At 49.9% G+C, this 19471-nt stretch overlaps 4 protein-coding genes across 4 annotated transcripts; 3 read left to right on the forward strand and 1 right to left on the reverse strand.

The window, feature by feature from the left end:
• Window positions 1-1322: 1322 nt before the first annotated feature.
• FMAN_12365 (uncharacterized protein) lies at window positions 1323-2986 on the forward strand (the record flags this gene model as incomplete). Its single annotated transcript, XM_041834895.1, has 2 exons — window positions 1323-1484; window positions 1559-2986. The coding sequence occupies 2 exons, from the start codon at window positions 1323-1325 to the stop codon at window positions 2984-2986; spliced, it is 1590 nt and encodes a 529-aa protein (XP_041685113.1).
• A 3690-nt stretch (window positions 2987-6676) lies between these two features.
• On the forward strand, window positions 6677-10900 carry FMAN_12366 (uncharacterized protein; the record flags this gene model as incomplete). Its single annotated transcript, XM_041834896.1, has 1 exon — window positions 6677-10900. One exon carries the CDS (start codon window positions 6677-6679, stop codon window positions 10898-10900), a length of 4224 nt encoding a protein of 1407 aa, XP_041685114.1.
• Window positions 10901-11449: 549 nt separating this feature from the next.
• Window positions 11450-12628, reverse strand: FMAN_12367 (uncharacterized protein; the record flags this gene model as incomplete). Its single annotated transcript, XM_041834898.1, has 1 exon — window positions 11450-12628. One exon carries the CDS (start codon window positions 12626-12628, stop codon window positions 11450-11452), a length of 1179 nt encoding a protein of 392 aa, XP_041685115.1.
• Window positions 12629-15228: 2600 nt separating this feature from the next.
• FMAN_12368 (uncharacterized protein) lies at window positions 15229-18124 on the forward strand (the record flags this gene model as incomplete). Its single annotated transcript, XM_041834899.1, has 3 exons — window positions 15229-15323; window positions 15446-17711; window positions 17765-18124. The coding sequence occupies 3 exons, from the start codon at window positions 15229-15231 to the stop codon at window positions 18122-18124; spliced, it is 2721 nt and encodes a 906-aa protein (XP_041685116.1).
• Window positions 18125-19471: the final 1347 nt, after the last annotated feature.

The following is a 19471-nucleotide window of genomic DNA, read 5'->3' on the forward strand; positions in this document are numbered from 1 at the left end:
CGAGTGTTCTCCTATATACAATCGTGAAGATCGGCCGAGTGCCATTATACAAGTTAGTAAGTGACATCGATATATTCTGGTACCTCAAGGTCCGGCGTGCGATTTGAGTAGTTGAATGTAAGATGAGTAGACGACACAAACATCTTGCGAGCTTGGTTGGCACGGAGTCGTCTTTATGTTCTCCAAGGCAAGCATATGGATGCTATCTCGACTAAGACTAACTCCTTTTGGGCAATGAAACGCAGTCTCTTGACCAAATGGCGAGCTGTCAATGGTACAGCGACATGAAGTCGTATTGAGTTCGAGAACCATAGCGATGTCTTGCATCGAGACTGTGTTCTTTGCTTGAGGATTTAAAATGGTTATTCAACCATTGGGTATCAAGCTAGGCATATCCCATAAACAAACAGCTGTTCTTGAGGGTCTTCGGGAGACGGCAACGAATTGTGCTGAGTTAAAGAGAGAGTTCGCGATGTCAAACTTAGCAAAGAGGCCCAAGTCAAGGATCAGTTCATCTGCGGTTCAACTGCCGACCCCCACTCCCCAGAATCCTCGCGACCCTCGGGAAGCGGTAGATGAGGAGATTGATAGCTTTCAAGTAAAATCTGGGGGAACATCATCTAGATGCTGCATAGATGAGGGGAGGCATAAAAATTTAGGACCTCTTCCGTAAGAGACAATAAAAGCCCCATGTAAGTTTAGTATATCTTAGCAAGCCTTTAGACCAGTTTATTTTGGCACCTTGATTCAACGTCAAACGTTTCTTATAGCCGACAGGCGTGGCTCAGTGAGTCAGAGTAAATGAGTTGAGGATGGCATCAAAAACACCATGGATTTCTCCGAGCTTGTTTTTCCCCAGGTTGCTGGATTGAGCATTTCTAATGAAGCTGATTAATTCAAAAAAGGAATTAATAATCTCCTCTTGCAAGTTCCTGCACCGGGTCGTCATAAATATCACCCAATCCCCCAAAAATCTCAGCCAGGTCGTCATCTTACGCCCTCAACTCCACGACTCGGTCGTCATATTAGCAAAAACAGCATCGCCTCGGGCGTCACATCGGCATTTAAACAAGCATTTCTTGCTCCCTTGAATCGAATGTTTTGTCAGCTAGACCTGCCGCTATACCAAAGGAGGCAATTTTTCCCACGCTCGATCCACTCGCCAAGCATGGTTAATGACGGGGCAAGCGAGATTCGAGATAGTACAAAGCGTGATGGCATCCTCTTCTTTTTCCTTGTATTATAGCCTCGGTGTACGATTAGACGGTTGAATATCACTTTTATCTTACATTGCCTTATATCCTTTATTTTATGTGCATATAATGAGTCGAACTGACGAAGAGAACCCTGGGGTCCAGGCTGGACGGAGCCGGGACTCTTCTATGGACGTTGAGAAGCTCGGTCGTCAACGACCTGAAGTGTTTAAGTCCATATGGGCCGAACTAGGTTTTGGTTTCTCTGTGTTTTGTTCCATGTTAATGGCTGTAAGTTCCATATCTCATCGTCGTTGTTCTATCCCACAACACCCACTGTTCAACGCAGGCACTGACATCATCAGGAATTCTTCGTCAGTGGATTTCATGTTATCCTTCCACCATTAGCCGAAGAACTCAATATCCCAGCTGCTTCACAAACATGGCCTTCAAGTGTTTTCTCTCTTATAACGGGAGCAATGCTTCTACCAATGGGCCGCCTGAGCGATATGTACGGCGGATACATCGTCTTTAATGGTGGTCTCCTGTGGTTTATGCTCTGGGCACTCATTGCGGGATTCAGCAAGAACTACATGATGCTTATTTTCTGCCGAGCTCTTCAAGGCTTCGGACCTGCTGCATACCTTCCTGGTGGTGTTATGCTGATGGGCAAATTCTATCGTCCAGGACCTCGAAAGAATCTCATCTTTGCTTTGTACGGGGCCTTTGCACCCCTGGGGTTCTTCTTTGGTATCTTCGTTGCAGGTCTAACAGCAGAGTATCTTGACTGGCGCTGGTACTTTTGGATCGGCACTATCGTATTTGCCGTTGTATCCACCGTCTCCCTTCTCGCTGTCCCTTTCGACTTCCGGGATAGAAAGACTGATATCCCCATGGATTGGTGGGGGGTCGGAACTATTGTCCCTGGTCTTCTCCTTATTGTCTACTCTCTGACAGATAGTTCGCATGCTCCCCACGGCTGGGCTACACCCTATATCATCGTCACACTGATCCTTGGGGTCATGTTCCTAGCCAGCGCATGGTACGTCGAAACGCATAAAGCCCGAGTTCCTCTATTACCCGCCGACCTCTTTGCGCCTAAGGGGATGAATCGTCTGCTGGCCGTACTCTTCATGGCCTTCGGTACCTTTGGCCTCTTCCTCTTCTACTCAAGCTTCTACATGGAGTTGGTATTACACAGATCACCACTCATTACTGCAGTCTGGTACATACCTATGTGCGTTGGTGGTCTCATCATTGGCACCGTTGGAGGCTTCACACTACACTTCCTACCAGGAAGAGTGTTGCTTTTCATCTCGTCACTGGCTAATGCGATTACCATGTTGCTATTTGCCCTTATGCCTGAGAATCCCAACTATTGGGCTTGGGTTTTCCCGGCAATGGTTTGTTGCACTATCGGCATCGACATCACTTTCACAGTCAGCAATATCTTCCTGACCACCAATATGCCAAGCCATAGACAAGGGCTCGCGGGAGCTCTAATCAACAGTGTTCTCTTCCTGGGAATCAGTTTCTTCCTCGGTATTGCAGACATTGCGGTTGCAGAAACAGCGAATCTAGGACTTCGAAAAAGCTACAAGGTGGCATTCTGGCTGGCTTTTGGCGTAGCATCGATTCCGTTGCTTTTCATCCCATTCATCCAGATTGGGTCCGCTAAGAGCGAGCTTACAATGGATGAGCGGCAGAGATTGGAGAATCCACCATCTGTAGGAGAATCGGAGGCAGAGCAGGAGGCAGAAACACAAGCACAACCGCAGGAGCCGAAGACTTGAGACCTTCGTAGAGTAGAAAACCCTTGATCTAAACTTAGAGTGTCAAAATAATATGATCTAAAGAGCACTAAATCTATACTCAGTCTACCTAAGTCTTTTTGTTATTTGTAATAGAGGTCCCAAGTTTCCTTGCTTCCCCTGATCCTCGAAAAAGGAGAGCGGCCTTTATTCATACTAGATGCTCTCTAATACTTGAGCAATGCCTTTTTACTTGCATAAAATATTGTTTAAACGCTTATTGCCCACAAAGGGCGAAAGTGCAGAATACCACTGTTGAGTATAATAAATTTGTTGATATGCGGTTGAGTAAGATCTACCCGGGCTATAACACAAGATTAGATCCAGGTACCGATCGAACTACCCGAAGGAAAGGTGATTTACCGCATCGGACATTTCTGCCTCATCAAACCTGCAGGGTCAAAGACAGCACAGGAGTAAGCACGCTTTAGGAAACATTGGCCTGCCCCAGGAAGTAAGAAAACTTCTGATGTTAAACTTAGATGCCAGAAATACACAATCTAAGGTCTGCTAAATCTATACTCAATTGTAATAAATTAACATCAGTCTTTTTATCACTTAGGACGATGGTTATAAGTCGCCTTCCTTTGCCAATCTCCGATTAAACATCTGTCTGTTTGGGGTTGAATCGCCCTAGAGCAACATGAGTCAAGATAATAGTAGAAATGCTCTCCTAATAATAGAGCCCCAACTGCCGCTGTTTCAGGGCATCCATAACAAAAACGTGACCCGGCAACCCGGGTTTTGGACAAGAAGCCGATTACAACAGTAACCTCACGATGTAACTGGACGCTCCGGAAGATAGCGGCTCTCTTACCCAGAGTTGAGTTGTTTCTTGGTTTCCAGAGTCTGCCATTTTAGAGCTGCGACGTAGATGCAAAGGACCACATGCCCCTGCATGAAATGACGAGATAGCAACGTATTCCCTGGCTGCCACCCGTATAAATGACCAGGATCCAACGTGGTGAACCAGGGTTGCAGGCGCCACAATGTGGTTTTCTGCAACAGTGGCTGGCAAGATAATGAAACCACCAACGGGTCAGCGAACAGATGAGAAAACGTTGACAACAGTTTGTGTCGTTGAGGCTTTGGCCGTTGCGAACTGATGGAGGCGTTTTTGATGTTGAAACCACGATAATCCTGGTCAAAACGGCCCAGAGCTGTGATGTGCCCATTAAAACCCCTGTCGATGATCGAGATTGAGAGGTAGCCAAGATATCAACATTCTTGATATGCTGTTACAAGCCAAGACATTGCTTACCACTTGGTCACTTATTTATTGCTGCAAGCGATGCGGCACGGGGCGAGCTCAAAGTCTGACATTCGTCGTCATGATGGTCGAATCTTGATGCGCACACCGTTCGCTTCTCACCGCGACATTGCTTCAGCCAAGCCCAAGCCATCTGCGGCTGCTTTGCAGTCTGAGCGGAGCGCCCCAGGGACTAGCACTAAAAGAAGCATTGGGCCTATGGGAAACCTCAAAAGCCATGAGGAACAGGGACTAGAAACTTGGCCGCGAGTGGATTCTTCGGTAGAGTTGGCGTCGAAATCCTCTGCCGCTTCCGGGGAACCAGAAAAACAGGGCACGACATGACGAGAAGTGGTGGGTATCTGTTCCGGCATAGGATTCGACAGTTATCAACGGCGCTATCTAAAGCCACAGTCAGAAAATGGCATCTTGTTGATGTTCATTGGAAGATTATTTGTTGTTCTGTTAGATCATGGAGGGTGCAGAAATCTGGGGGATAAGCCTGGGCCCGCACGCGAAACGAGGTAAAACATGCGAGAGAAAAGTCTTCCTTTTTGTTTCTTTTTTTTTTTTCGGTATTAGATCATTGGTCGACGGGCAGAAAAGAAGGATCAGTCTTGTGGAGACTGGCGTTTCTAGTTTCCGATGGTTGGTCGAGTTACATTGAATGGATGGAAGAGAGAACAGAGACCCATAGCATCGCGATCTGGTCATTTCTTACAGACTCAGAGGGATCCAATCTCTGAGACCGAATGCATTACCGTGAAGGTATTAAGGGATGAAGTTGGTGCAATATCAGCTGAGCCCTATAGCACATCCAAGCATGCATGAGCTTATCAAACTCTCCCTTTAGCATTGATCAGGTTAGGCTTGTTCATGGGCGGGTTTAGTGTAGATTGTAGGGTGTGGCATCCCATGCCGTTTTCAATCATTCCATATAGTAAAGCTGCATCTGCCTCCTCCGAGGAAAGCCTCAACTCTGTTTATAACGTTTTAGGTTTAAGATTATTTACATTGACTTTTCCGTAAACAACATTTACCTACCTACTCTGCGCGATTCAATCAACGTCTCATCCATTGAGTCGAATTGAATTGAATTGACTGATGAAAAAACTCTTGGTATCGTCCCACTTAAGTCAACGGGCAAGCATCTTTTCTCCAACTTCCAACTTTTTACAACTTTGCGACATTGCGATTCAGTCCTTCTTTTCTTCTTTTGCGCCGATACCATTGTTACGCAATCACAGCAGACAGTGGAGGCCAATCTCTCTGCCAACGTCAGCCGTACCGCGACTTGTACAACTCTGACCGACCCTTTATCTCGTTGTTTGCTTCTTGTACGCCTGGGACCTTGCGTACTTGTCTGACCCGAGAGGTACATACACGACCGTGCACTGCGCTTCAACGCTTATATCGACTCTTCTTCTAAGGCTTCCTCGTTGCACTGCGCCTGCAAATGCGCACCGTCAGGTACGAGCCAATTCTTCTCGTAGCCACGTTTTTTCTCTGTTCTCTGCATCGCCTCATTTCATCTCATATTTGTCTTCTTATTTGTTTGTCCTGAGTTGCGGGCCTTTCCGAGCGTACCTGGTTCGCTCGGTACCTGGATCATCCTGTCTCTCCATGCGACGCGACCCAGCATTGAAAAGCATTGAAACACCAGGATACCTTTCCGCTTGGCTTGTGCTTTGCGCTACAGTACCAGTTCGATCCAGCTAATTCATCATCCTTTGTCAGTGCAAGTCTGTGCTGCGCTGGCGATAGTTATTATACTCTCCAGTCATTTCCGTCTTGCTTATATCAAAGTCGACTTTTGGCTTCCCGCCTCGTTCCCGTCGTTACAAGGACCTCTGCCTTCAAATACCTGTTCGTCAAACTCTGAACAAAAGTCTCGCCGTTTTGGACCAGCCATCCTAACTTTACTTCTAGACATATTCGCGCTGTCGCGCCGTGACCCTTTTGTTTCCCAATTCTCTTATCCAACAGCTTCAAGAGCTTCAACGTCCTTGCGCTCGAGCTCTCGACCCTGGTCTGACACCGGCTTCCCACTATCGCAAACTACTACCGAAACTGCGATACCTGCAGCTAGCTATCATTAAAGCACACCGACTTCAGCCCAGCATATCATGGGGTGCTGACCCGTGACCTTTCATTACCACACTACAAACTACAGTCACTTCGATAACAGCTGTCAGTGCGTTCGCTGTGCTGCGCTGCTGCGCTGTTCGTCCTCGATTACATTCGGGTACTTGGAACCGAATCTGGACAATCTTGCCCAGTTATATCCAATTCCCTGTCCGGCACGGCGATCTGGATGCTAAGTGCATCCTTGCTTGATAAGAATTAACACAAAGGCAGCTTGCTCCCTGCCTTGTTCGGTTGGCGCAGGATCGCTCGACTCTTGCGCTCACCAATCAGTCATCATGACTTCTCCAAAGGCTACAATATCTGACCGCGGCCAAGAGAACGACGACGCCCCTATAGAACCTGTGCTATCGTCTCCTCTCTCAACGCCCCAAACAACAAGCCCTGAGCTGGTCTCGTTTCAGTCGCTGGCCGACCAAACATCAACACCACTCAGCATCATGGACGATTCATGCTTTCTCGACATCGACAAGTTCATCGCCAGCGGTCTCGAGTCAAGCAGTGTTAGTGCTGGTGACAAACCTACAGCGTCATTCAGCCAATCGCCAGTGATTACAGCGGGGTCGCCCGCTAGACCCTCGGACCCTAGCACTAAGAACCAGCGCAACGCAGATCCTCTTGGATGTACAGGGACGGATACAGGTGGCGGCCTCGCCGAACATACACGTGCCGCTCATGAGGACAATGTTTCTGGATCAGTCGAGAAGGATTCAAAGTTACAACAAACTTCTAATCGGCAATCGTATAGGAGGTCCCAAGAGTACGACCAAACAAAGCCATTAGAGGTCATTGAGCAGCCGAAAATCATCTCGCCAGCGGAAGCTGCATCAAATACGACAGGCCTCGCTACCCAAAATAGCATCGCCCCATCAAATACCGGCGAGCCCAGTCTTGGTTTCAGGGGCCCTCATTCCGATCAGCACGAGTATCGAATAGATAGTTCGAGCAGAAATCAGCAATACGAGACTGCTCTTGCATCTATAGGGCCTTTATCGGTGGAAAGGCTCCCTGCGTCAGGGATAGCCACAGCACAGGCACAGGCAAGCAGCCACTGTAGTGCTCCTCAAGGCGCCACACAGGCCATGTCAAGCACGGCCTCCACTAGCAGCAATTCTGTTCCCCCTGGGCATCAAAGACACCACACCGGTCATTCCTCACACGACTCCCGCGACAACAACTTTCCTCCCTCTCACACAACATCCCTTTCTTCTCGAGTCGGTGGCATAAAACTCGATACGAGTTTTGTCAAGCCCACGCCAAGGCCCATTGTTCGTACTGCGCCCGACTCACCTTCGCTCAGTATCCAGCATCCAACTCCCGACATCACCTCCCAGGCCCGATCTGGAGCATACGTCGGGAATATTGCACAACTCGAAGCCACTGCCGAACGGTTGTCTATGACCAGTTCCATCGACGATGCGATTCGAGATTTACACACTGAATTAAAGCGATCCGATAGCAGACGTTCTTCCATCCTTGCTGCCAGCGTCAAAGCCTCAGGGTCCATTGACGATTACACCAGTAACCCCGGCTCCGCTATCGAACAACTAAGACGACATCCTTCCATCGCTTCTTCCATCGTCTCTACAAACAACGCTGCACGCCACGGTGGTTATTCCCCCGGCGGATACGTACTTTCGCCTAATCACTCCTTTACCGGACGTCTTCGATCAGGATCCAAGAATTCGGCTGGCCGACCAGACTTTGATCTCGATACAGTTCTATCCCGTCACGGCCCAGGCAAAGCGTCTGTTAGAAGTGTCCGGTCAACAAAGGTCTCGCTTGCCGAGATCTCGGAATCAGAGCCTATCGCCCTTACCCAGGACGTCCTCGACATGGCCGACAAAACACCGGTCAAGAACCCTGAGGGTGAATCTCTCCTCCCCGATGAGCTCCGCGATGCCAATATGCCCGCCACCGACGTCTTCCAAAACATGATGGGAGACGACGATTTTATGAACTCCAAGAACGAGCGCCCGCACCCCGATGCGAGCACTGGTCTTCTCGCCGATCAAGAGTCTAGGGATCCTCAGCGACCCGGAAGTTCACATTCAGATACAACATTCCAACAATGCCAGGATGCATTTGGCGACTTTGATGGTGTTCATTGGGTACCTGAACAAGATGACCCTTACTCCCTCCCCGATGACTTGGAGCCTCAACCCCAGCCTCGACCTCGGCAGCGACAAATGAGCCATTCCGAACATGTACGGCCACAGTCTTACTTTGACCCTGAGTCTGGTCAACAAATGCTGTACTACCCTGCGCGGGTTCCCGCTATGCTCAACCTACCCCCTAAGCTGTCTAATAAACCTAAGGCTAATGAAAGAAATAAGCGACGCTCCCAGGTGATGAGTGCTATGTTTGAAGGCAACAGGCAATCGAAGATGTTGGATGCCGATGCAAAGGCACAAGAGCGCGATACTACGAGAGATTCCTGGCTGCCTGACCCACTTGCTGGTCACCGAGAGTCATTTGCTGCTTTATCATCTGATGGATTCGGCAATATTGGCCAGGAACCAGAGACAATTCGTTCTGTCCACTCGGATCAAGATGTTCCTCCTGCTGTGCAACCTGAAGCCAATGCCAATGCCAATGCTCCGACTGAGACACTGAGGCGCCCTCAACGGTTGTCTCGGAACGAACTTGACAAGCGAAAGTCGAGAATGTCAAACTTACCTCCACAACTCAGAGCAAGCGCCTACTTTGATCTTCCCGACAACACTCAAGGAGAGATCGAGGTTAAGGATGGCTCAGCCATGGCCACCCTTGAAAGCATTCTAGATGCTTCGGCAAAGGCCCCTGTCAGTGCATTTACAGATCATGAACGTGCCGGCAGACTTGGAAAGGAAGTTTACGGCAAAGAAAAGAAGCGAGCTTCAGTTGCTGCATCCATGGTTCTTCAGCCTGAAGGCGATAAGAAGCATGCCAGAAAACGTTCCTCTTTTATGTGGCTTGGCAAACGTCACAGCCATGCCAGTGATGATGACAAGGCACAGTCAGAGTCTGGGCTAGGACCTGTCAACGCTGACACGAATGCGAATGAGCATGACGGACTACCCCGCAGCGTGGATGGTCGTAGCGATAGCCATAGCGATGATGAGCAACAAGCCGCCAAAGAAGAAGCGGAGGATCTGTCTGAGGAGGAAGGCTATAATGGACCCCCAACAACACTCCTGGCCGAGTTACAGTTGCGAAAGCAGCAGCAAAAAGAACGCACTCAGCGAACATTCCCAGGAGGTATGCATGCAACACTGTTGGAGATGGATGCTGTTGCCGAAACTCAGAAGAAGGCAAGAAACAACAAGCGTATCAACCTGGCATGGGAAGACGGCCAGGCACAAGCTGTTGATGAGGATTCCGATGATGAGGATATTCCTCTGGCTGTCATTGCAGCACGCAACCAAGGCGCAAAGAATGTTATGGATCTTCAACGCCCCATTGGTTTGATGGAGCGTCGTGAGATGGAAGAGAACGAACCCCTCAGTCACCGCCGAGCTCGTCTGCATGGCCAGGATCCTCGATCTATGGTAATTAGTCACAGGCCCAGCATGAACAATCTCAGTGCCAATCATCTTCCCACGACCCCTCATTCGGCACATCAATCTGTCGCCCAAATTTCGGTACAAAACGCATCGACTGAGCCGGATGATGAGTTTGAAGGAGAGACTCTTGCTGATAGAAAGCGACGGCTTGCGGCCAAGGAGGAAGCAGAGAATCTCCTACCTAAAGCCCGGCCTGTCAGCAGTGCGTTCTCCGTTGAGCTCCTCAATCAATTTGAGGATCCTGAAGAGAAGAAGAAGAAAGAGGAAGAGAATAAGCCCAAGTTGGGCGAGGAGGAAACCCTAGGTCAACGACGAAAACGTCTACAAGCTGAGCGAGAAGCCCGTGAGCGTGAGATGAGTTTCAACCAGCTGAACGCCAGTGCCGAAGAGGCTGAGGCACCGATACCAGGAATCAACGGGCGCATGCACCAGCTGTCTAGTGTTCTCTCTGCCCATCCTAAAAGGGAGACCAACCAAGCCCAGGAGGAGCGCACTCGTATGGAACATGAGCGAAGGCTTCTGAGAGAGCGTGAGGCTAAGATGGCCGCTTATCGAAGCCAAATGCCGCAGGCTCTCGGTGGTCCCAGCAATGCGCAATCTGGAGGTTACCGTGGAGGTACTTTCAACAATGGTCTTGGTGGCCAGAACTCCCAAGCAGCCATGTCCTCTCCTGCCCTTCATACGCAACTCTTCAACCAACCAGCTCTTAACCACCGAAAGAGTGCTGTATTCAGTACTTATGGGGCCCCTATGCAGCAAGCTCCATATGGCGGTTCAGCTACGAACCTGGGTGCGATGAACATGGGGTATAATGGTATGCCCAACGGCATGAACCCTTACGGCGCTGGTGCCATGAGTGTTTATGGTGGAGGCATGTTGCAGCCTGCTATGCAAATGCCTGGCCAAGGTGGTTCCACCAACAGAATCGAGCAATGGCGTCAGGGTGTTCACCCTTAAGCAAGCCAATAGCACATCGGCTGTTGACTTGGTTTACAAGTACATTTTCTAAGACGGCGCATCTGGAAGAAACACCTAGTGTACTATTTTGAGGAAACATAGAAGGGAAGGGGAAGCTTTTTACAGCATTGCTATCACTGGTGTTGTGGATAGAGGTCAATGGTGGGATAACATCTTGAGGAATTTGTTTTTTTCTTGTTCTGCATGGCACCAATCATTGCATGGCGCTGGAAATACTTGCAACGCTGGAAGGGCACAGCTATTTTTTGACAATCTAATCGTTTTAATATGTTTTTTCTGGGATTGCTTCTTCAATCCGGTGGCATGTAGTTTTAGACTAGGAGCATGAACACGATGAGATGACCAAAACTACTGGAGTCCAAAAGCCCAACAGTGATGCAATGCATGGGGAGGTATCAACTCGTCATATTGCAAGAAACAGACATACAGAAAAATTAAGCAACCCAATGTCTACAAGACCAACGCCAGGATGATAACAAGCCCTCCCTCCCCTTTTCAGTCTTCTACATGCTTTTGGAATCCTTTGCTTCACCTCCGCTTGCCGAAGCTACCAGCGGTCTTTTGCAATTTGGATGGTGGTGCAGACGCAGCTTCAACATCGCTCTCCTCGTCCTCACCCATAGACTCGTCCACATCGTCATGATTGACCTCGTCCTCGTCCAAAGACTCCTCGGCATCGCTGTCGTCCTCCTCACCAGCTGAATCCTCCTCATCGTCAGAGTCACCAACAAAGCCGTTGGTGATGGGAACATCGTCGTCTGAATCGTCAAACTCAGTGTCAAGACCTCGCCTTCGACCAGGTGTGCGCGCAGCATCGTCCTCGCCCTCAACCCAGATAACATCTTCGTCCTCATCTTCGTCAGAGTCCGAGTTATCGCCGTTGTGAAGACCGGGGCGCGACATCTTGCGACGAAGATCCATTTGGCCCTCGAGCATATCGAGCTTACCCTTCAGGGCGAGAAGACTTGACAGACCCTTGGCGCGCTCAGCGAGAACCTTTTGCAGGCCGCTGAGACTGTGGATAACCTTGGGCTGAGATGCGAGGGCACCACCATGGGCGACTAGTGTCCACTGGACCCAAGTCATAAGGTTTCCGGCGCGACCAGGACGGCGGTACAAGCGAGCGGCAAGCTTGGTAAGAAGAGTACCAGCGAGAGCGCTGTCGAGGCGCTCAATGGTGTTGCGGATGGTGGGGAGATCGGTGGTGTGCAAACACGACTCGAGAAGGTCTGTGTCGTCGGTACGGAGGGCCTGAGAAAGAACGGTGGTAAGGGACTGGTGTGTCGGGGGCACAATCGCATTTCTCGAAGGCTGGGAGACAACTGCGCCGTTGAGTGCGGAGGGCACATCAATGATATCGTTCTCTGCGCGGAGAAGCTCGCCAAAAGAAGGCGATGTCCCCTCAGCGTCTGATTCCTCGTCATTAGACTGGCCATTGGGCTTTTGCTTGGCGGCTTTTTGGCGGGCGTTTGTCACGGCAGTTTCATGGGCGGTCTGCTCCTCCTCTGGGCTCTCAGCATCGGAGATATCTACGTCGCTGTCGTTATCGGACGAGATCTCAATGGTCTCAACCTGCGAGGGCTGGAGGGCGTCGGGTCCGGCGATAGAGGCCTTTGACTCGTCGATGACGGACTTATTGGGGATTCTAGCGCTGGTTCTAGCAACGGGAGCGGCCAGCTTGACCGGCGCTTTGCGTTTTGTTGACATTATGTGTGGGTGTTGATGTGAAGCGCAGGAGATGTTCAGCGGTCGCGTGCAGGGATTCGTCGGTGATGAGATTCAACGACGGACGATTAATTTAAGAAGCAAGTTATTAGTGCGACTGTTGCTTCTTTGTATAGTATCTTTTCCGTAATAAATGAGGGAAAGTGATACTGTTGAACGTTATCAATGGAAAATTTGACGAAGCCGTCGCTCGGTCTCGAGTGAAGGAACTTTTTTTCTGGAACCCCAGCTTGTCTCTGGTGGTTGCCCCACAAGCGATAAGATTAGAGCAAAAGGGTCACGTGGAGTGCCACAGTCAGAGTGCCACAGATGAGTCATGGTGTGGCTGTTTGCGCAGCTTCCATCGGCAAGGAGAATATCCTGGCCCAATGCGGCCCGACCTTGAGCTTGGGAGCCATTTAATTACAGTGATTGGCCTCACTGCAGCCTCTAAATGAAGAGAGCGGTGATTGGACGAAGTGGATTGATAGTGGACTTGAGATAAGCTGCAATTGGTCACATCCGCAACCTTCATGTTCGCTTCCGGAGGGATCATCTCGTAGCCCGTGGCCTCAGGAGATATGAAGTACAAATAAGGCCCAGCATCATGTAAAAATGTTTCTAGTTACACAATGACACAGATCTTGGGGACACAAGCTCGAAACCCGGTGATTGCTTCCCTTTTTCATTGTTTGCCAACGGGATGGTCACCTGATACTTGCCCTTGCCTGGACTTGAGATCCAAGGTGGACCTGTATCCCGGCTTGGGTATGATGCGTCCCAGTTTCGGTAGAAGAGTGAAAGCTGTTAAGTGGTTATAGTGGTTTGCTGCATGGCTGCTTTTGACGCGACGTGAACGTGTAAGAGAGGTGTCATGAAAGGTGATGCACGTGCTTCAGTATAAAATGGGATCTGTTTCCGAGACCGTTTCTGAGCTTGTCATTTCATCAGCGCAAGTAAAAGATCTTCATTTGGTAAACATGTGATGATACATTTCAAGTTTCACGAAATCTGTTTGTTCCTTACTTGAATACGATCATCTTATCTTGTAAGACGAAGCTCGGGAAACGGTGGCATTACGGGGCCGTCATCACTCTCATCCCGTGTCTTCTCGGCTTTGAGGACCTTCCCCTTGCGTTCTGATCTGTCCTCACCAGCCACACTCAATTGGATGGTTTTTATGAGATAGAGTTCTAGATCGAATTAAGCTCTGAATCAGCTCTGCATAATCCAAATGTATATTCCAGAACAAACCTGAATGATCAAACAGCTGATTCGCCTCTTTTGACTGACTTGGAACGTCTTTCATCTTGATCAATCTCATTATCATGATACTACCAACCTCTACCATAATATCATCCCCAGCCACCCGCCAATCCACATCCATGACAATGACGGTGATGGTGGCCCGTGCACCACCTCATAATCCCTTTGATACAAAACTCGGTCAACTAAATTTTTATGTCCCCTCATACCCAATCCCCTTGCCAAGTTGGCCACCCCGTTAGAAACAAATCAACGGCTCAGCGGAGTTTGCCTTCTTCCCTCATAAATACCACCGCGCCTCCGACCGGGCAAAATTCACTGACGTGCACGCGCTTTTCCCTCAGAGGCTCCCCTTAGATCCAACCCCCCCTACCCCCCTCCCTCTTCCGGTCCCCGGCCAGCAAAAAAAAGCACTGAGCAGCGCAACGCTATCGCTATTGCTCTCTCTCACTGGCAAAAAACTGAACTGCCACCGCAACTGGCCACTCAGAGTTCCTCCTCTCTTGGCAACCACCTTGCACCTTTTCAGTTAACGGCAAAGCACAAAAAGCACCTTCCGCGCCCCGATCACGATAAGAGCTCCTTCCAGTTCTTATTGTTCTCGAAGCTGGCGATCACCACCAAAAATCACCACCGCCTTCTCCCAATCAACATTGACCTTTTATAGGTGCAATCACATCTTTCAATCGCATTTATTCACTTTCACACCATAATCAATAATAGGTTTTGTGATTCGAGAGTCTTCTCTGAATTGCTTAAACTGTTTCGTCTTTTGATTAGTCATTTTTTATTTCTCCAATTTCTGGCCTTCTTCTTTCTTCTCTTTCACGTTTTACGTACTCTACCTTGTATTGTACTTAACTTTTGCTCCGCTGCGCTGCGCTACACTGCATTGCACTACACTTGCGCTGCACCCTCACGCGCAAAAAAAGACTCCGTCGCGAAATCAGCTGTTCGATTTCCATTGTCAGCGTCATTGCTTCGGGCTTTACTCCTCTTTTTTCCCACCTCGACCTACCTTGCAAGCTCTTGCCTCCCACAGGCTACGAGCGAGCTATTGTCATCGACTCCGCCTACCTTTTTGCCGCTAGGCTACCAGAATTCAGAGGAGCTACCAATATAAGATCGCGACCCCCCGCCTCCTAATCCAATTTCGCAACTGCGCGACGCGCCTCCATTCCTACGTATCCACTTCTCAATCTCCATCGCGCATCAACACCACGTCGACTCGCGATAATCCTCGACTCATCATTTTCACCTGCGCATCGTTATTTCATGTCGCGACGAGTCAACTAAGCTAGACCTGTATTGACGCGCCTTTATCGCGAACAGCCATTATGGCTTCACCAACCCCCGATGCGACCGCTCCCACAAACGAGAATACGTCGCGCGATGTCACGGTAGAGAAGGAACAAAAGTCCGAAGTCAACGGGTAAGTTGCCCCTCAGTTCTGATGGCGCGCTTTTTTTGCATGTGCCGTCGCGCGCCGTAAGGCTGTGATGCATGGCGCAAACGCGCACATCGTTTCTCAACAATCTCTGACATGTTTATCAGGCATGCGACACCTGAAAAGCCAAAGGACACACCTGAATCTGCGCCTGTCAATGGCAACAAAGCGGACGATCATCCCGTCGAGAATGGTGTCCACAAGGACGTAGAGATGGCAGAGGCGAGCGATGAGAAGAAGCCCTCTCAAGAGCCTTCGGCGGACGAAAAGAACGATCAAAAGACCGAAGGTGATGATCAGACGAAAGACACTGGTGATGTCAAACCTGCGGAGGAGCCTAAGGCTACGGAGGAGGATGTTGATATGACAGACGCTGTGCCTGCAGAGAAGTCCGGAGCCGAGAAACCCGCTGGAGATGCGACCGCAAAAGAGTCCAAGGACGTCGATATGGTAGACAAACCTGCAGGTACCCCTGAAAAGGCTGAGGGAACAGACGACAAGGCACCCGCTTCCTCCAACGATACCGCGGCTCCCTCCTCAGAGACTGAAGTCCAACCTACCAGCCTATCTCAGTTGGCTATCGACACGAAGGAAGCGGATGCCCCTAAACCTTCCACCGAGGTGTCGATGCAGGATGCCCCCGTTGGCGACACTTCCGTTAGCTCTAAGGTAGCCCGCGAACGTGAGGATGATGCCACAGACGAGCCTGCACCAAAGCGAGCCAAGACTGAGCCCAAATCTGAAGAACCCGCCGACGTTACGTCCACTGTCTCCAAGACTGACCCGGTCTCTGCAGAGTCTGCCCCCGAGAAGGAGATTTCTCGCTTCGCTGGTCTTACCAGATGGAATGAGGCCGATTTCAAGAACCAAACGCTCACCCCTTTTCAACGACGCGAGTTCCGCAAGGTGCTGGGACGCGTGAAGAAGACAAAGGCTGGTGGCCATTTCAAGGACTCAGTCCCCAAGATGTGGCCTCAACTCGCTGAGAGTTATTTGGCTAAGATCGAGAAACCTATGGACCTTTCCGAGATTGACCGGACCCTTCGTGATATTAATGGTGCTTATGTTACGGTTGGTGATTTTCAGGATGCCCTGGTTCTCATGTACGACAACACGCGCAACTTCAATGGAACCCTCCATGAGGTTACTGGTGCTGCGTTCAATGCCATTCGAAGCATCTGGGAAGAAGTTGCCACCATTCCACAAGAAGAGGCAGTCAAGCCCAAGCAGGTACCCAAGCCCAAGCCTCCCCGCGAGTCGCGTATCAGCTCTCTCGGCGATTCTATTGCTCGCAAGCCATCTGTTGGGCCTGGCGCTAGTCCCGCCGCCGAAAGCGTGTCGTCAAAGCCGCGGCTTGGATCTCAAGAAGCCAATACTGCTGCTACTGAACTGCGCCGTGCCTCATCTGCCACTGAGGGCGATCGTCCCAAACGAACCGTCCGTGCTCCCAAATCAAAGGATATTGACTACACCACGAAGCCTTCGCGAAAGAAGCTTAAGCCTGAGCTGCAGTTCTCTGAAGAGGTATTGAACGATTTGATGTCCCCCAAGAACCACGCCATCAACAACTGGTTTATGGAACCAGTTGATGCTGAAGGACTTAACATTCCCCATTACTACTCCATCATCAAGAAGCCCATGGATCTGGGAAAGGTGGCTCGTATGCTAAAGAGTGGCGACATCAACAACATCAAGGACTTTGACAAGAACGTGCGGCTGATCTTTTCCAATTGTTATACCTTCAACGGTAGTGTTGACCAAGGCAACACTGTGTCGTATGTAGCTTCCCAATTGGAGGACTACTACAACAATTTGATGAAGGACAAGGACAGCTGGCTAGCCAGACATGCCAAGGCACATGCTCCTGCTGCTTCCCACGGTAGCGACGAGGAAGATGAGGACGAGGAGGCCGATGGTGATGGCGATGAGATAACAGCTCCTCCAACTGCAGACCACAGTAAGGAAGTGCGAGACCTGGAGAAAAAGCTGAGGGAGGAAAGTGAGAAGCTGACGGAGCTTCTGTGTGGCGACTCGCCCAATGAGAGCATGGTCGCAATGCAGAAGAGTATCGTTAACCTCGTACAAGAAAGTCTTCTGAAGGCGAAACAGACTCTCAGTGCGCACCGCTCCAAGCATCCTGAGAAGCCCTCTAAGAAGGCCAGTAAACCGAGCAAGCCTAAGCCCAGTGGATCTGCCCCCCGCAAACCCAGTGGAAGTGTGGCAAATGCAAAGAAGCCCAGTGGCACCAAGAAAGCTGTGAAGAAGACTCTCACCGCGGCAGACAAAGATGCTATCGCTTCTGCTATCAATGATCTTGATGGCGCACAGCTTGACCGCGCTATCGATATCATCAAGCGTGACACTGGCCAAAATGTAAGTTCACCAGCATCGCCCGTGGTAGTGACAACGTGCTGACGACCTTGTAGGAGAATACCGACGGAGAGCTTGAGCTAGACATTGATCAGCTGAGCAATGAAGCTCTGCTGAAACTCTGGGAACTCTGTAAGAAAGTGTTGCCTGGGTTCGGGAAGGACAATAATGTGCCATCTTCTCCGGAAGTGTCACGGGCAGCGCCGCCTAAGCATACGAAGGCATCATCGACATCAGCGAAGCCCAAAAAGAACAAGCCCATGAGTGCCCGTGAACAGGAGGAACGAATCGCGCAGCTTCGTGATCTCAGCAACCTGTATAGACCGGGTCAGGAGCCTGGCGAGAATCAACCTGTGTTACAGGCTCCCACACCTACGGCCGAGTCCAGTGATGAGTCGGACTCGGAGGAGGAGTAGAGGTGGCGTCGGGCTGAGAGAGATGGATTGTATGAGTTGTATGACCTTTTTGGGAGCTTGGATGTTTCGTCGACCGGAGAGCATCAGCCACCATTATACCCAGCCGCATGGCTACACCAGGTGTCATGTTTGCTCAAAGGGGCGACGCGGTGTGCCTGAACAATATTCGAGCATGCCGCCTCGGATGAGGCAGACATAACCAAGCCTGATGAATCGATAATGAAGACGTCGTCATAGTTCTTAGCGAACATGGACATTTGGGATCAACAGGGAGTATCTGGCGCACAGAGACATAGGGTGATATGATAATAGCTGGCTTTCTGGTGCGGGAAAGCAACGATGCGGCTTGCTGAGGATTCGTGGGGGCAAGGCCGTAGTTTTGGGGAGATACCCTGACTGAGGAGAATCGATAACGCATGGTTGCTTGGTACTATGCGCCAAGGTGAGGTTGGATGGCAGCGGGCATCTGAGCCGTTTGTCGGTGGTTTGTGGCTTTAGATGTAACCATAGCAATAAGAAACTTTGTTATCCCATTTTGTTGCGTGTTTTGATGTACATGTTGGAACAGATACGGTTGAGTGCTGCTGGGCGCTTGGCCGGGAAGCTCGAACGACTCGAGGTTGATTGAGTGTTTGTTTGGCGTGTTTGTTTGGCGCGTAGAGGTCCATCGATCTCTCGTTGTCGTTTGAAGGTCATCTTATAGCGAGTGACACAAACCATTTTCGAGGAGCATTTCCGTGTGTTATGATGGCGAAGCTGTGTCGTTGATTGCGACACACGACGTGGCTGCAATTACATCGGACTTCCGAAGCGATTGTTTTGGCATGACAACGTGGCATTTCGCAAGAAGGACTTTTGTTGTTGAGTTTATCTCATAAACTCAGTGGTTGTGCAGAAGTGGAGTGTTGTTTGTGTTGGTCTTTGGTGTAAGGTAACCGAGCTTGGTGGTGCTTCTGCGGCGTCAAGAAGGCCGACTTTGAACCAGAAAGACACGAGAGTATAATGAACCAAAAAGCGAGGAAGAAGAGCATATAATTGGGGGAGTGAGAGTGAATCATAGAGGTTGTAAGGTGGAAAGGAAGAGGTCAGTGATGGACTGAACGCCTTGGGGGAATGTCATGATAGAGAAGAGATATGCCAATACGAAAAGATGTCAAAACGGTGCAAGTCATGCCGAAAATGGAGACAAGCTATAAAAGCAGCCATTATAGTCTCGTGCTTATGAGTATAATGCAGAGAAAAATGGCGACAAATGCGTATCAAACAAGTGCTTTGCTTCTGGCGGCGTGCGTGAAGCCGACAGAGTCCGTCTGATGTGGCAATGCGGGGTTGAAGAAGGTCAGCAGA

The sequence above is a fragment of the Fusarium mangiferae genome (genome assembly GCF_900044065.1).
Source record: "Fusarium mangiferae strain MRC7560 genome assembly, contig: FMAN_scaffold009, whole genome shotgun sequence".
NCBI lineage: Eukaryota > Fungi > Ascomycota > Sordariomycetes > Hypocreales > Nectriaceae > Fusarium > Fusarium mangiferae.